The sequence below is a fragment of the Meleagris gallopavo genome, chromosome 6, assembly GCF_000146605.3.
Source record: "Meleagris gallopavo isolate NT-WF06-2002-E0010 breed Aviagen turkey brand Nicholas breeding stock chromosome 6, Turkey_5.1, whole genome shotgun sequence".
Lineage (NCBI taxonomy): Eukaryota > Metazoa > Chordata > Aves > Galliformes > Phasianidae > Meleagris > Meleagris gallopavo.
The window spans coordinates 28,017,325-28,036,261 of NC_015016.2; the positions used below are offsets into that span (position 1 = coordinate 28,017,325).

The 18,937-nt window shown below is 34.5% G+C and overlaps 1 protein-coding gene across 1 annotated transcript in view; it reads right to left on the reverse strand.

Moving 5' to 3' along the window:
- Positions 1-3,137: 3,137 nt before the first annotated feature.
- SNX13 (sorting nexin 13) overlaps positions 3,138-18,937 on the reverse strand; it is a 41,802-nt gene continuing 26,002 nt past the window's right edge. Inside the window, exons 15-23 of the mRNA XM_031554044.1 lie at positions 16,358-16,530; positions 14,454-14,561; positions 13,443-13,553; positions 12,094-12,255; positions 10,953-11,024; positions 9,201-9,346; positions 8,380-8,448; positions 7,157-7,269; positions 3,138-6,214 (exon numbers count right to left, since the gene is read on the reverse strand). Coding sequence (XP_031409904.1) covers positions 5,967-6,214; positions 7,157-7,269; positions 8,380-8,448; positions 9,201-9,346; positions 10,953-11,024; positions 12,094-12,255; positions 13,443-13,553; positions 14,454-14,561; positions 16,358-16,530 — 1,202 coding nt within the window. The 3' untranslated portion in view covers positions 3,138-5,966. The remainder of the gene's footprint in view (positions 6,215-7,156; positions 7,270-8,379; positions 8,449-9,200; positions 9,347-10,952; positions 11,025-12,093; positions 12,256-13,442; positions 13,554-14,453; positions 14,562-16,357; positions 16,531-18,937) is intronic.

The following is an 18,937-nucleotide window of genomic DNA, read 5'->3' on the forward strand; positions in this document are numbered from 1 at the left end:
TGTGTGTGTGTATGTATGTATGTATGTATGTATGTATGTATGTATGTATGTATGTATGTATGTATGTATGTATGTATGTATGTATGTATGTATGTATGTATGTATGTATGTATGTATGTATGTATGTATCTATCTCCAGGAGCTTGGCTAATATAATTTATATTGGAGAAATGAGAGAAAGTCACTCACCCTGTCCTGGGCTCGCGAGATGAACTCCAATGGAGCAGATCTCCAGAGAGATCCTTCCCCACTGGCAGTCAGCTCTTAAATGGGTCTAGGAGAGGTGGAGCCAGGCTCCACCCCTTCCTGCAGCACTGGTGAATTGCCTTCACCTGTGCTCCCATGGCTGACTCATTGCTCGCCTCAGGTGATCAATCAAAGGTTCAGGCCGTGATTTAGCAGTCCCATACAGTTACTTGGGCACTCTGCTGGCTCATGTTTAGCTGACCACTGACTAACACCTCCAGGTCAATTTCTTCCACACAGTCTTCCAGTCAATCTGTCCCAAGCTTGTAGTGTTGCCTGGGGTTGTTGTGGCAGAAGTGCAGGACCTGGCACTTGGTCTTGCTGAACTTCATCCCATCTAGAACAACTGAAAATGGTTAGCACAGATGTTACTATACAGAACCAATTTTAATTGCTTAGGTGCTTCAGTAAGAATGTGAAATACAGGAGAATCTGTGTCCTTTGCCTGGCGCTAAGAGACATTCTAGTTTCACACTACATTGATGATTACACAAGACAACAGAATGCTGAAGCTTCCATTCTTTTTTCCTCCAAAATATCTCTTCTAGTTCTACATCAGTTTTAAGCATACCTCAATTGTTTGAAAAATAATGGAAACAGAACAATTTAAATCCAGTAATTTAAATCAGCATAGAAAACCAAAATTGTGTGGGTAAGATATGAAGCTGACCTATTATTCATTTTTTGAAGACTTTCAAGCAATATGCTGTATGAAGTCCTTGAAAACAAGACAGAAAATGTTGTCTTTCATAAAGTTGAACTTCACTTTCAAACTGAAAAATAAGAAACCTATAGCTTGCTAACATGAGGTTAGCACATGTCTTTTGCAAAGAATGCTTTGCACCTACCCAAGTGCTGATTAAAGGAACAACAACAAAGTTTCTTTCAATTTCTGGCTCTTTTGTATATGTAATAATTGGATCAGTCACACAATATTCTGCATATTCTCAATGAACAGGTGTTCTCAATTCCCACAGTTTTACCAGAAGCTCTTACTTAAGATTCCCGTAGTTGCTATTTGAAAATTCTGTACCTCTTAATTCAGAACAAGCACGTTTCTAGACTTCAGGTTGAGAAACTTATAGAATAGAAAGACTCAAAAGATTACTTGGAATTTGCCTTTAAATTGCTAAGACAGTCTATTTAAAAAAAAAAAAGCTATATTCCTTACTCCCAATAAATAGCTCTTGATCGCTAATAAATGTAGTTTAGTTCTGTACTTAAACCTAATCTCAGAATTAAACTTAGGTACCAGTTCAGTTATGAAATGTCAATTAAAAATTCCAGTTAGCCCTTTCTAACTAGATATCAAACAATTTAACTGACACATGCACATTTTCTGTATTCCAAACCCCAACATGCCATAGTAATCCAAAGAACCACAGCATGGTAAAGTTACTTGAAATCCACAGTATGAGTAGTAGGGAAGAACATAGGCATAGATGTTTCAAATTGTTCATGAAAAGAAAACTTTCTTTTAAAATCCTTTACTAAAACAAACTTATTTCATCCAATAGGTAGAACACGAAATTTGTAGTTAAATAAATCACATGTAGAATGATACTGATTACTGAACATCAGAAGAACGTCAGTAACCCTCATACATTCACTAAACATCAAAAAGTTTAAACCAGATAATGTGGTAGACTGTTAAATAGACAGTTAAGTAAGTCACAGGCACATACAAACATCATTTAACAAATGACAGATAATTAAAAGAATTCATTAAAGAGAAATTATAATGGAGTGAATTTCCTGCCATAAAATTATTCTAGGATAACAGCTTCAACAAATAAGTCTGAAGTCAGTAATGAAATTCCTGATGTGTCTATATCCTGTAGCAGAAGTGTGCAAGTTGGTGAGAACAATAAACACATTACGCCTGGGTCAAAGAACTAACATCTCTGTAATTCATCTTTTTGATGAATGTGAAACAGCTGGAATAAATATATGAAGGATAACAATTGTGCTCCCATGGTAGATCCAGCTGCTGCGAAATGAACTCGGGAAAAAAGTGAAGTTAAAAAAAAAAAAAAACAACCAACAACAATAAAAAGAGGCATACACCATATAATTATATAGTTTCTGCATATATCTTTTTAGAATATAGAACAATGAAAACACTGATTGAAAAATCACTGTAGTAATGTCATTTGTTAAAAGCAAAGCTAGTTCACAAAGCATTTAAAAATCAAGGAGTGATTTTTTCTCTTTTTAAAGTTGCACTTAACACCAACCGTCATCCTCTGCAATTTTTTTTTCTAGACCACAGAAACATTCATACCTGTTATTTTAAAAATAAATGTTAGAGACTCACAGTAATCCTGTTAATACTTTATTAGTGTAATTTTTTTTTTTAGCCTTTCTATTGGACAGAACATAAATGCAAACTCAAAAAAAAAAAAAAGAAAGAAGGAAAAAAAAAAAAAAAGAAAATTCAGAGTCCTCTGCCATCCAGTAGAGGTGACCCTGGCAGTCTGTTTTTTCATGTTCATTCTTTGTTACAGAAACGAAAGGATGGGGAAGGGAGGGAAAAAGCATCAACAGAACAATTAGGCACACAGCTGACACTTACTGTACAATGATATGCACAAGTAATCTATAACGGCTATATTCACGAGATGAGCTCTTTAGATTTTCCCCTTGTAATGTATGAGCTATGCTCCCACGAGCAAGGACCATTAAGAACAAGGGAATTAACAGCGGAGTAACAAATAAGACTTTTAAAACAAGTCCTGAAATAAACTAATGCAACAACAGAATGCAAAATTGTTCAGCTGAGAAGACATTTTTAACCTAGACTTTAAAACGTTAAAAATTCATTTATTTTACAGTTACTCAAATACACATGCATTAAATGAAAATATTGCACAAAATTAAAATTTAGATTGTGGATTTCATATATTTTTTATTTTGGTACACATTCTGGTAGCACTTAAAATTTACTGTTTAGTTCTAGCAAACACCAGCAGCACAAGCTTGAGGATGAACCAAATGAAAAACTCAATTGCTCATTTTCTCTTAAAAATAATTAAGGCTAAAACAAGTGCATTTGTTGACAATGGCACAATCTTCAGTGGCCAGTCACAGCACCCAAAGGCCAGAAGATACACTTAAGTGCTGTATGTTAACATTCAGTTTTGGAGACTTTATAGGACAACAGGCTGCGTGGTTGACAGGGAAGGTATTTTGAATTGACAAAAGGAAAACCATTGTAAAGACAGGTACAAATTTTTAAACCAAAAGTATTAATTTCTGATCGATCTTGCCAGCCAACAGGCACAACTGAATTAGGAACCCACATTCTGCAACTAAATACAGAAGACAAAACTTTAGTATATATATACACGTATGCACACCCATATATAAGTGTGTGTATAAGCATATATATATGTAATAAATTCCATTAAGTAAAATGACTAATGAACATGGTGTATTATGTTCAGTTCACATTTCTAGAGATATTATTTTTTTTATTTATTTTTATTTTATTTATTATTATTATTATTATTTTTAAATTTTTTTTTTTTTTACTAGAAATGTACCAGATAATTAAGAAAATCCCAATTTGCACACAATCACCATTCTCTTGAATTTTTTCATGGTACCTGCAGATAGATAAGAGGTTCCACAGATTTGACAAAACAGCATTTAAACTTCCCATTTTCATACTGCAAAACAAATTCAGTGATTTAAAAAGACATAAATTAGGTTTGGTAGTATCAATGATGTAAGTACTATATCACCAAGAACAATTGCTGAACGATCTTTCATCAGCTAGATGTCAGGTATGCTATAGTCTACACTGACATCAGAGGAAGATACAGGCATGTAAACAATAGTAGCTGGCTATGCTGACTACTCCACACAGGAACTCAACAATTTTGTTAAATTCAACAGCACTTAATCACACTTCTACAAAATCTGCAGAGAAGAAGGGGGAAGGGTTGTTACATATTTTCCAACTTGTCTTCTTGGTAATTATAAAAGAAAGGGATTTAACTTACAGTATTTAATTCTGCAATAAAGGAAAAAAAAAACAAACAAGTGCACTTGAGCCCATGCATACTGTATGAAAACGTTAACAGTACAATATGATCGTTAAGTAGTATGATAAAAGGCTACATTGCGTGAATAGAGTCCATAAGAAAAATGATTTATATAGATGCTTCAGTCAAATTAACTAGGTCCTTTGAGAGCCTTCTATCTTCTCTTTAGAACGCTTTAATAAATGGTCTGTGTTCCTCTCTCATGTAGAAGGATTTGTTCCCATTTAAACACAAATTGCTGTAAGTATCCTTAATCAATAGTTGTATCATATCCCGTGTTAAGCGTTCTGAAGAAATATGGACTCTGCAAAATTACTTTCTATTCACTCAGATAGTAGTGCTCATAAACAGTAGGGGACTATGAAAAAGAAAAGACGAACTGAGGTATGCTGTGGCCTAAAAGTATTATTTGTTATTTTATTCTTAATTGGACATAAATTATTTGATGGAACTAAACAGATGGATGTGGGGCCTTGATGTCAAATTTCTATTAAAATTTTACACTATGCAAAAATAAAAAATATTTAAAAAATATTGTAATTTTATCTCCTTTTTATTTTCATATATACACTAGGATGCGTTCAGGAATTCCCAAATGTTTGCATATGACTAATGAAATCTTTTTATCTGTAAGGAACCAACTAATTCTAACATTTTTTTTTTTCCCCATGAACCTTACACGCTCAAAGGTAAAGGAATCCTTCAATTAGGTAGGACACAGTCTTTTGCACCCTAAAAAGTTTCAGATTTTAGTTGGGAATAGTGTGAGAATTGTTTCTTAGTGCAATTTCCTCATCTCCTAGTACGATATCTGTGCTCTTTGAAACATGTACCCCCTTCCTTCTGCAACTATGATTTTGACATATGTTCAAATACACCAATTGAACATAAATATGATGCCCCTTCTTCACTGAAGTTACATGCAAAATGTATGTCAGGTGCTATAAGAGCAGAAGATGGCCCTTAGAGCTACAGAATAATCAGAATAAAGGTTTTATTTCTACTGCATCTTTACTAAAACCCCCAACAGATCTAATGTTAGTTTTATTTCCAAACATAAAAGGGAAAGTTTGTGTGGCATAAAAATCACATTTCCTCAACTTTACTTTAATAAATATACTTTTATGAATGGGGGTATAACTATTTTTCCCCTCCTCTATAAATCTGCTGTTCCAGAGATTGCTTTTCATGTTAGCTCAGCCTTTACAGGAATGTTAAATAAGCCCTACAGAGCCTCAATAGACATAATGTAGAAAAATTCCACCTGATTCTCACACATTGCACTATCTCCCAGTGCCAAAACGTTCTTTTCCTTCACCGCATCATTCTTTTCCTTCATCGTTATGCTTCACTCAGTCTGGCACTTTTCATTGCTGGCAAACATCGCCTCAGGAACGGAAGGAATCAGCATTCTTATATAGTGGGCCAGTTTTCTTCTCAATGTTGCATGAAGACGCACCAAATCATTTAAGACACACGAACCCTTCTGGTAGTGGTTGAATTACAAGTGAAGATGAGAAGATCCACAGGTCTTACAGATGCATTAATAATCTACTATGTGACACTAAAAGACTGGTGCAGAAATAATAGCATGTAAGTTTGAAGCCCCAGAGAATCTGCCCAAGTAATAAGTCCTGGACAAACATACACCAGCTTAATAGGTTTAAAGTGTCACCTTTTCTGCAAGGAAGGCGCTTGAGTAGAATGTAGTCTCTGTTTATACCTCTGCATCTGCTTTGACCGTGAATGCAGTTTGTTGAAGAGCTCATGGAACTTATTTTGTGGAAATAAGGTTTCTAGAAATCTCTCCAGAAAGACGTATACCATTCTCTTATTCAGTTGAGTATGCTGGAACATCTCAAAGACCCGAAGAATACCTTTTCGTGTTGTCTCAGCACCTATGATGTGCTTCAGTTCATCTACAAAAATGAAAAGTACATGAAAGGTTAAATTTAATTCTACATCTCAGTTAATAACACACTGAATATTAAGTCTGTCAAGTAATTTGTCCAGACTTTCTATCAGAAATTATGCAGCTTGAAATTTGAAGTAATAGTGCCTCTATTATAGATAGTACGGCTAATCTAAACGTTCTCTCAGAGTCGAAATGATCTCTGAAAATTACATCCATTCTACACTGTATATAATCATAGAATGGCTTGGATTTGAAGGGACCTTAAGGATCATCTATTTCTAACCCTCTGTCCTGAACAGGATTGCGACTCACCTGACCAGGCTGCCCAGGGCTGCATCTAAACTGGCCTCGAATTCCTCCAGGGACAGGGCATCCACAGCTTTTCTGGGCAGCCTGTGCCAGCACCATGACACCCTCTGAGAAAGTAATTCCCTCCCTATGCCTCCCTAACTCTCCTTTTTTTGAATTTAAAACTGTTCCCCCTTGCCATATCACTTTCACACCATATACAAAGTCGATTTCTTGTTTAAAAGCTCTTTTAAGGCCACAATGAGGTCCTCCCAGAGGAGCCTCTTCTTCTGTGCTGAACAAGTCCAGTTCCTCACTCCTCTGGACTCACTCCAACAGCTCCATATCTTCCTTGTGCAAAGGGGCCCCAAACCTGAATGCAGTACTCCAGGTGGGGCCTCATGCTGCACTGGAATATATGATTTTCATGTACTCAACTTAAATCCTCTAGTGAAACTAAATACAGGATTGGTTCTAAGAACTAAAGTTGCAAAGGTCACCACATGAGAAAATTTTCAGTGCTTTAATAATTAAAACCATTTTATTTGAATATAGTTCAAAAGTCAGCATTTCTTTTCATTTTTTCAACAAATCAACATTAACTCCAGCACCAATATGCAGTTAAGGATTATTTAGCTTCAATCTGAAATCCCCTTACCCGGCATTATCTCTAGCAATTTGGTCTTCCCTGCTACTCTTGTTCTCATTCTAATAGCTTTGTCTCTCCGTGGAACGGTCTCTGCTAAAATGCCATTGGGCCAAAAGGCATCTCTGTAACAAAAGCAAATCTGTCAAAATACATTAAAATTTTAATCAAATGGAAGGTTATATTTAAATCTCTCCAAATTTTCTCATAAGATAAATACATGAAAACAACTTGTACAGAACCTAACACATACTTTAATTATTAGAGAAGGGAAAAGAAAGGGAAAAATGGAATAATCAGAAGAAAGATTTACGATGCACTAGATCTATTCACAGTTGCTTCATGCTACTTAGAATGGAATCAGTTGAAAGAAAAATTTAAGAATATATTACACAGCAAAATCATTCAAAGATCACATATTGCATCAGTCTTTATTGTCACTGACAGACTTTGATCTACTAATTGTTTCAATGGATCTTTCATGGAGGTAGAACTATTTATAAGCTAGAGGTGAGATGAAGACACTTTAGTCTATTGTAATGCCCCACGCAAAACACAAATCTCAGTGTGAAAAGTTGTTTTTCATCAGTTTATGACGCATTATTTTTCTGATTAAGGCACGCATGTTCTTAACTCATTTTATTAAAGAATAACAGAGTATCTCTAATAGGTCCTTTGGCTAATAGGTTATTCTACTTTATATCTTTTCCTCCATGCAAATAAAAAACAGAAGTTGTGAGAGGGTGTTATATTCAACAAATACTTCTGAAGTCATTGAGCATTTTAGGAAACAGAATGATGATACAGATTTTTCTAAAGAGGGTCTGACAATTTCAAACTCAGAATTCAGTTCAATTGTTTGACCTTGTATAGAACATGTACTAGCATGGAGCTAGGATTTTTAATAATAATAACTGTTTGCTTTTTAAGATTGGATACACACATGCCTTCATCAAGGTAAACAAGACACTTCATCCAGTAACACGATGAATTCCAAATACCACAGATCTTCAGGATCAGTTAAAAAAGAACATTTTAATGAAGAGGAGAAAATTCCGAAATATTTTTCTTTATGTTACAGATACTTTTTCTCACTTAAAACAACTAAAAGGCTGGGCCTGGTCAAAATAGACTCCTCTACTGTAATGATTTCCTCACACAACAGGAAAGATGGACATATACTAGACATCGATTGACAGGTACTCTGCATTTAACATATATCACGAAAGACATACCTGAAGCGTTTCACAGCATCTGCTACTTGTTCAGGAGATGTCATCCAGTCAACATGATCAACTATTTTCCTAAAATCAAAGCAACAAGTCTCTTATTTTCTTATTTCAGTGAAGGAACGGAAAAATAAGTGAACCATTTTAAAGAGTACTGTTGTGCAAAGTGCAACTTCAGTTCTTCTCCAATGCTATCAAGTAGGTTCTGTAAAATGGCACACTATGAAATCAAAGACTGATTCTCAAGACAAAAATTTGAAGTCCCTTATTGCTCTCTGAGTACTGCTGAAGCTAAGGCCTTTTTCCACTTCAGTAAACATATGATGACCAAGCAGGTAGGAAAAATGACGTTACATCTCCTTCCAACATGATATAAATGTTGTGCTTGCACAGCTCCCCTATTCATGAAGCACTGTTCAAATTCTGTTTATGTAAGCAAAGAATCTGCTTAAAACTCATTGTACTTATTTATAAGGTTAGCCTGTAATCTTGAAAATAATACTGACTAATCAAAGTTGACATTATCACTACTTCAATTCATCAGCAGATACAGTTCAATATTCAAATGTGGTATGTTTATGGAAATGATATTAACATTTGTTTATTATGTATATTAACATAATGTAACTTAATTCAGCTTTCACAGAGCTTCTGGCTCTGTGAAAGCAGTTCTCTGGCAAGTATACATTTACATCAAATTTGCACTTGGTTTCTCTTCATTCTCTTTAAAGGGGAAAGAATGTATCAATATAGCAATGTCAGAAAGGATTTCTAGTCAGTCTCCATAACTTCACTCACACAATAGCTCTATATAAGAAAAGCCGTACCTATTAATTGTGTCACCATACGTTGCTCTAATAAGCTGTTGAAGCAGATTCTTTATATTTCTTCTTAACCATTGATTTCTTTCCTTTAAATCAAAGACTTCATCCATTAGGAGGAGCATTACTCGAAGTGGAATATTGTCATCCACCTGATCAAGTGAGTAAAGATAGAATCAGTAAACATATTTCAGTTCACAACTGGCACAATTCACAGACCAAATGCTTCTGTGTAAACACAACAGGGTCAGAACTCTTGAATCTATTGTTTATTATAATATGAAATCTTCATAAATCTTCTATAACGTGACCAACTACAGCATAAAAGATTGAAAAATAAGGATAAAATAGTCTTACACCTTTTTTTTTTTTCTAAAGAAAAAAACATAAAAAAGGAATTGTTACTGTACTGAAGTGGAACAAACTTAATACAAGTACGCATGAACTGGAGAGAACTTGTCTCTTTGCATTTTCTTAGGTAGACAAATTCAGAACTACTGAAAAGTATTAAATTTGAGGAAGAGTTTACTAAATTCTAATAAGAGTATTCATTTTTCATCTTTTATCCCCTATAGACATAACATTAACTTCTCATGGCCTGCTTTTTGGTATATGCCAAAATTTAAGCCAATACATTGCTAAACTACTGCATAAAAGATGGAGTTACTTGGAGTTACAGTTGTATTACACAAGAGAACACTTGTGTGTTATTTAACACAAATGCAACAAATGCATTTTTTGACTGAGTTGCTGCTTAAATATTAAATTCGTTATTAATACTTCATAGAACAGCAAGCTAAAATTATCTTAGAAGCTAACAAGAATTGCAGCTTCTATTCAATTTACAGAAGATCAATGAAATTTTTTGCAAAGAAGCTGCTAATATATTTGGACTCTATAATTTAGTTTTGCCTGTGCAAAAATAGCAGCCTCAAGAGTGATAGAAGATATATGTTTGCAATTACAAATTCACAGATACAGTCTGATAGAATGAAAAACAATGAAGGAAAAGGAAAACCCAGAGGGGCTCAAGTCTGTTATTTGAGTAAAAATACATCTACCAAGCCATCACTGCAATTATGCACAAGACGACAAACAGGAATGCTTTGATGTGTTCTAAAACCTAAAATGTGAAAGGCAAAACAGGTGCACACTTATGGCCGTGGTAAACTGCATATAATCACTGATAATCTCACAGCATTTCTGTCCTACTTAAGCATGAAAGTTGTTTCTTTTCTTTTTTTTTTTTTTTTTTTTTTTTATTTCCATGTACATGATCAATGTTTCAACTAAAACAACATCAAAATACCACACATCGCGACAATTTCAACTTCACTGTCAAGTTTCTTAATATTACTACATTTATTTTTGGTATCCACATACTGAAAGTTTATTACTCAGGACTATATGAACTTTTTTTCTTTGTCTAAAAGAAATGTACTAAACACTACTTATGATCCATTAGATGAAGGCCTCCTGAAATGTTCTCAGAAATCAGTCGTAACTGAAATTATGCTGACAGTCTGGTATCACACTTTGAATAGAAAGAAATAGAAGATAGAATAAAAACTTCAATCAAATCTTAAAAAATAAGTACCCCAAACACCAAAACATTGTCATGTGAACTTTAATGTACTGCCTAGCCATCTTAGTACTAAAAAGAAGTTAGTTTTAGAAGGAAACATTTATTAAAAGAAATTTAAGTGCCTTAAACACCTGCTTCTAAGTGCCTCGTTTATTTATCAGTGTCAGACTCACACTGTCATCAATTGTTGCTGCAACACGGCAATGGTCAGGATCTGAATAGGTTTTCTGGATCAAAGGAGGCACCTGCAATTCAAGAAAAGGTAAGCTTTAATAATAAGGACAATATTGTAGAACTCCAATAAATTAGATTCATTTTCATACCCAAGATGATTATGAAAACAAAAACCAAACATTCGGTCAAAGGTCAGTTGCATACTACAGCAGATTTTCATATTCCAGCTAATCAGGTCCTGTATGATCATGTACATTTTCTCAAGTGCCCAGTGCTTTAGCTGAAAAATCACTATACTTCTTATGTTATTTTTCCTTTATCTTAACTTTCACTTTGTAACAGTCTTCCTAGTGAGTATAACAGCATATATTTTGCTACACACACACCAGGGAAGCTGCCAGCTACCAGAAAGTCCAGAGGTAGTAATACTCACCCAAGAACATAAAAATTATATAAAAATCACACTCCTTACAATGACAAAAAAAACCCAAACCATAGATTTATTATTCCCTTTTATGTTTAGTTCATCTGGGTTACTGTTCTACATCTAAGACACAGAAGTAGAAAAGCAAGGGAAAGGAAGGTAAGACAGACACACCAGGAAGATTTCTAGTATATAGGAAGATAGCATGCCTTGCTATGACTCTATATCTTTAAGGTGCTGTATTTTAGGCATACATTACATGAGAAAAGATAACGGTAGTACATGGCAGGACAGGCAGAAAGAAAAATTAATTAAAGACAGAATTCAATAAGGAATAAGCATAGAAGACATTATCTCCTTATTAACTTTCAATACATGCGTTCTTTGTCCAACGAATGCAGTGACTGCAGCAATCTAGCTTTATGAGAACGGAAGGTAAAATCGATTACACCTCCACATTGTTCTCAAATGGCTGCAGTGAATTGAAGATGGAACCCTGCATAAATTCCATCTTCTAATGTGTTACATAACATCAAAGAGAACTCCACATTTGCAGTATAATGACTGCTGAACCTTATAAAGAAGGGATATAGGAATAAGAACAGACTGCTCTCCTATCCAAGGACCTAACTCTTCGTTATAATACATAAGTTAAAATGACTTGACAATCTCCTATTAATTGACTAGTACATATTAACTACCAGATTTTTTCTTACCTTGAAAAATGATTGCTTTATGTCTTGTCCCAGTCTCTCTGACATTTTACCCATGTTGTCTGACATTTTAGTCATTCCCTCTGCGAGGCTGTCAGGGAGAGACTTGACTGCATTTGATACATTTCTCATAGAGTTACGCAGTGGGTTTACAAATGTGTCCATCTAAAGGGGAAGATGTTGAACCAGAATTGTATGATCTATGAGGACACTAGTAAATTAATGTACTATGAGAAGTATCACGCTATTCTGGAGAACAATTATACGAAGGACAACTGTAATTGCTTGAGCTCATTACATACTGCAGCAAAAAGTTTTAATTTCATTTTCATTTCTTTCTCAGTCCTTACATCCCTGCTGCAAGCCTTCACATCTTTCAATTGATCTTCTTCCTGAGTCATTTCCACTTAACTATTCTTTAGCCTTTCTTTCCTTGTATTTGCTTTCCTTTTCTTGTCCATTTAATGCCATTTCTTTGCTCTGAGACTCCTGCGTCCAGAAGCGTTTCCCTTCTGCTTTCAGCTGACCATCTTTGAAACATGGCTTTCATATATACCTTATATTCAGTCCAGAGGTACAAATACTAACGTGATGCTCAAAAGATTGTGGGGGATTTCAAGTTAAAACTAATCTTACTGAGTCATCACATAAATAATGATAAACTTACAAGAAGTGTTTTACTATGCTCTGTGTTAAGTACTTCAGAAATAAAGAAGCTTGAACTTACAGTTTTAGATGCTTTTTATATGAAAAAGTCAATAGAAACTTAGAAATACTTGTATTTGTAAAGCAGATGCTCACACACTGGTCAAGTGAACAAAGAATCATTTCTCTGAAGAGAGTTCTGGTGGCTTGATAAAATAAATGCACAGTTCAGAGCTCTGAATTTGATCATTGGCACTGCCTACAACTAAAACACACAGCAGCTGCTTTTGAAGGGAAATGTATTTCAATTTTTGAGCTGAAGAGTGGACAGTATGTAACAGCAGCAAATACAGAGTAAAGAACTGAAAAAAGATATAAGAAATGAGTACCAAAAAAAAAAAAAGAAAAAAATCAGAGATGTCTCTGACAAAGTAGTTCGCAACAAACACAATTTTAAAATATTCTTAGTGCAATCCATGGTTCTATATTCCCTCAGATTCTTTGTAAAGCTTTTTGAAAGCATGGCTTATAGTATTTCATATATAAAACATTTCATATATTATCTCACATTAAACTGAATATCACATATTCAAACATAGTATATATGAAATAGCTGCTTAATATCAGATCTATATCTTTGTTTAATGCAGCCATCACACCAACAAATGCTCTAAAAAGTTTCATTGATGTTGTAAAATCATTCTTACCTTCCGTGCAAAATCCCCCTTCCCTTTGCTGTAGGCCTTATTTTCCAAGAAGTCGTACACATAATGGGCTAGAGCTGGAGAAGCTTTCATCATTTCAGGATTTAACAGGAGCTGAGTAAAATATTTTTTGAAAGGCACTTTTAAAGTAATTTTGAAAAGAGCCATGCAGTTTAGTGAAAGTTTCATACGCAAAGTCAGCATATTTTGCAATGTATTTTTTCATGCATCTTCTAAATTTTATTCCAACATAACACTATTCTAAAGATGGAAACAATCTGCAAACAGGTAATTTCTATAATTCTTAACTAATATGTTAACTATAGCATCTCACAGAAAAATATGTTAAATACATTTTCATTATTCTTAAAACATCCATCAAGTCAGTCAACATACTTTGGTGCTAAGTGACAAGGAAGTCCCTGTGAAATAAAACAGAGTTCTCATCTGAATGGAGAAGCTGTGCTGTTCTGGTATTCAGCAGAGTGAGTGCCATGCCAATCCTTATGCAACAGCACAGGAGAAAGTAACCACATGAGTGTAATGGAAGAAAGTTTAAAGAAAGTTTAGTGGTGTAGTGCTAAAAAACAACAACAACAACAACAACAACAAAAACCAAAAGCAACAATTGGAATCTCACCAGCTCAAAGAAGCAAGGGCAGAAATGGCAGAGAATAAAACTAAACAGCACAGAAAAGGTGAAATAACTAGAAAATATAATGTTTGAACTTAAGGCTTTCTGGATGAATTCTGTTTGCAATTTGAGAAACATAATCTCAGAAAATGAGCACCTGTGCTTCCCATATTAACATCAGGACGTATTGATGACAGACCTATGCCATTTTTATTTACTCACATTATTCAAAATTAGATTTGGCACTTCTGCTGGGACACTCACAACGTGTTGTTTTGTTCTTTTTATAAAACATCACCAAATTTTCAGGCAAATTTTCTACCTTGGGGAAAAAAACAAACAAAACAAACAAAAAAAAAACAGAAGACATAACAGCTTACCTGCAAATATGCATTTAAATCTTTTTTCCTCTTCTCCAAGAAGTCTCTGTCCATATTGTTAAATGTCTTTTTGCCAGGAAGTTTCAGTATATTTGCCAGATTTTCAAACTAGAAGAAAAAGAGATTTTTTGCTCAGTGTTCAGTGGAGGTTCAACTCACCATGTAACCTCAGAAATGATAGATGTCATTATTTTCCCTTCTCATGTACCATATTATACCTGACAGACAATTTCTGCATCAAGCTCAGAACTCAGATACCTTGGAGAAGCCAAAAGGTAGGCTGTAAAGAATGAGTGCATGCCAACTCTCAGGAGATAGTCAAGGGCAAAATTTAAATTCAGAACACATCAAGCAATATTGAGTTTTGGAATACAGATTTATATTAGTATACTCTGCAAACGCAAATTATTCATGTCCTCACATCTGCTCAAAAAGCTTAGGTACAGGATTTATCATTATTATTTAGACAGAAGTCAGTAGGGCTATGACTATACATCAAGAGAACTTGCACATCTTTCTAAAACATCTTCCCTTTCTTCTCATACTTCCTACAAACTTACTAAAGAAGAATTTAAATTTTTAATCACTACAGTATATGGCAGCACCCTGTTTATACAGGTTATCATGATGACAGGCACCAGATGACTTCTCCCCCATTCCAGTTTTATACACAGAACAGCTGTTTCAGTAAAACAGTATAGAAAGATGAGGCTTTATCATATCAGAATGTTGAATAATTTTGCTACAATTCACAAGAGTGAACAGTAATGAACTTGAAGTGAACTTGAAGAATCAAGATTATTTATAGACAGAATCTAAATACTTTCTCTAAATCTTAAATAATTTTTTAAGGCGTAAAGACAGTATTTAGTATCTGGTCTCTAAAAGGTTGTATACTTTCCTCATTAGAGAAGATCATAAAATTACAGATTTAATGAGAGTTTTGTTCCATTTTAGTTCCTGCACGTGGACTTTTTGTGAAGACATCATTAACCTTGGAAGAACACAAAGGTTGTATAACGTTTATGGCCTACAGAAATCATCACATAACACATCTTACCCACGTTACATATCTCATTCACTTGCAAAGTGCCAGAGGAAAGAATTGAACAGAATGTTGTCTATTTTTTATTTAGATAATTGCATCAAAACAGAAGCATGTAAGCAAAGAATAGCTTCTATTTTATAGATATAAAAAGCAACACAATACTTTGAATAATATTACTCTACTAACTAAAGAAACTGGATGAAAATCAATTCAGCATTTTTCTTTAAAGTCCATACAGATACTGTAACACACCAAATCCTTACCCCTCCTACTAATTTTAAATAAGAGATTCAAACCTTTACCTGTAAGATGCCATTAAGAACGTCAGCAGGAATGTTAATTTTACTTCCAAAACAAAACAATATTGTTGGGCATTTGAGAACTCAACTCTTCATTACTGAGGTGATGCAGTAAAATCTGACTTTTTTTACTCTCTTAAGGCCACTATTCTTATGACCACTGACTTTTTGATGTCAGGAGATCGTACAATTTACTTCAGTGAATTACAAGTGTCTCATTCGTTTTCTCTCTTTTGTTTTAGGAGGTTTAAGAATCTGAGCATACAAGTATAGCAATAAAAGTGCAGTCTAGCAGTACATATGCTTTTATTACAGGAATTACACAGACATCACGTACTGAACAGTTGCACCTGTAAGCAGCTCAGTATAAATTATTAAATTAATGGTGGAAAAGTACACATTAATGCAAAATACAGTGCAATTACTCCACATCTTAACCCACTTTGAGAAAGCCAGTGCTGTGCCACACCATCTAACAGGGGAAAAAAAAAAAAAAAAAACACACAAAAAAACCCTCTTTCATAGAAATCTTAAAAGACTTCAACGCGATGAATTACCTGCTCAGTGATCCTCATGTGAAAGTCATGGAAGTCACTGTAGCGCCGATATGTCTTCCATGTTTCCTCACTGTTTGCATTTCTTCGATGGACTGTGATAGCATACAGCGCGTACGTCTTGCCATGGTCATTACACACTCCTGCCACAGCATATGGGTCATAGTCAGCATATACTAGTAGTTTAAAGACAAAAATAAAAAAAAGGAACAAACAGAAAGAAGGAAGACGAGAGGACACAAACGTGAAGTGAAGAAATGTCTGAAATGACAGACTTGAGAAACTAAAATGGACATGCAAGCAGAAGAGTAAGTCATCCGTTTATCCAAAACACTGGAAGTGTTTGAACATAAATTTAATTCACAGGGATTAAGTAGCCTTTAAGATAGGCAAGTTTCACTCACATGCAAAACATAAAATAAACAAATAAATAAATAAATAGGAAAGATTCCCACTTTAATGACTAGAGAATAGATCTTTTAAAAAATAACTTCAACCTAAGGAATTCAAGATAGAGGTGAAAGACAACTGTGAAACCAGAAGAGATTCCAGTCTCCAAAGTACCGTCTAGTCATATTTTAGAAAGCTTACAAATACAACAGAAAGCATAACATCATAAGCATTTGTTTCTTTCTTTAGCACTATAGCAGTTACTGGCTACAAGATAAAAAAACAACCCCCACAGTATTTCTCAGTCAAGAAAAATTATATACACATAGACATACACAAATGCACGTATTCTGTATGTGCGCACATGTATACATAATTCTATGTACGGATACACACATTTTATGGAGAAGCCAATTTATAAATGGAAAGAGCACAGATGGCTATCTCGAAAAGAAATTTTTAAATTTTCTTCTGCATTTCTTCCATCCCTATAAGAAAAAGGTTTCAAAAACTCCCATCTAAACTACAGAACATCGTAAAACCAGCACTGTATACACTGCATATGTTTATACTCTTAACATGCTCTAAACTCCAAATACTGAGCCAACAGCTCTTAGCTAGATGAAAATACTTAAGTTCTATGAATTTCTTAATGTGTTCCCACTCCATGAAATACACTTCTCTACCAAATCATCAGCTCTAACCTCTTGGTATTTTGTAAGAACAAGGCTGATGTCTAAGCTGCAAAGCAAGCTCAAAGATAGGGGTTAACAAGGTAAGAATTCCCCACTAGTAAAACACACAGTGGGAATGGAGCATCACCAATCTTCTTCGGCATCAATCCTTTAGAAGAATGATGAATGCTAAATCCAAGAATAAAGAGACAGGAAGCCATTGCCCCATGGGTGTGCACAAAACTTATCCTCTAAACTCACACTGACCACTCTGCTATGCAGCCACTGTACCACAACCCATCGACCACTGCCAGCCAGGAGCAGTAGAAAAAGAAAGAAGCAGCTCCCACCATGCTTTACATTGTATCTTATTATAACAGACACTTATTTTGCAACACAAAGGAAGTTAGATCCTTAATGATTATAGGAAAGACTTTGTAACCCCTCCCTGAGCACAGTAAAGGGCAATAGCACAGGAAAGAAGCCTGCACACAGATGCACCATGTGCACACTGCCTGCAGCACCAAGAAGGCAGCGAGACTTCTATATCTTGCTCCAATACAAGGTAAACAAAAAGGAGACCTCTAGTTTAATCCTTACAGTATGAATCTGTGCATATTCCTTGGTTCATACGAATTACTATGGAATGATGGAGTGAAGGTGATAGTAATCAGGACTTGCTGGCATCAGACCATAAATTTAAACATAATTCATAAGAGTTTCAGTTTTATTTTCCTTAGGGATTAAAACAATGAAACTTCTAAATATAATTCAGAAAACAAGTAAGGTCCACAATTTCACTACAAGAAAAATTGTAATTCTTAACTTTTAAGATTATTTTTCCCCTTCTCTGAGGGCTAAAAAAAACCATAGAGACTATTGGATTGTACCATGCTGGGTTGCCATAAATTTAATTAAAATGTCAGTTAGCTCAATTTTTTGCTTTCATCTGTGCTATATAAATACATAGTTTAAAAGTCATAGTAAACTCTACCCAAAGACTCGCTGACAAAATCATTTTCCAGTGGAATCTTGTCTAACTAGAGTATTTGCAAATAGTACCTGAGCTTTATTATTTGCTATCCTATCATACATTTTTTTAGCTTATTAATAAATAGAAGTTTGCTAAAATACCCAAGAATTCCACCACTGTAAAAATCGAATTCTCTACCTTAAATTGAGCTAAGCCAATCAGGAAGCACAGAAAAGGGGGGATTGTATTGTAGCAAGGGAAGTGAACATTTAAGAATACAACTTGTCTGACTAGAAAGAAAGTTGGTTTTCAGAAATTGTTCTTTAAATAGCTGTCAAAACAAATACTCAGTATTAAACTTAATGAACAATAGTTCATTAACTTTTTCCTGTCATCCATAGAAAGGAAAAATAATAATGCTATAAACAGCAAGAATTGTATTTCATTTTAGGTACATATATAGTCTCAAACTACAGCAACAATTCTGTATGAAGTTCCATTACAAGGACTTCATGGGGAGTATGAATTCAATGTTTTATGATATTA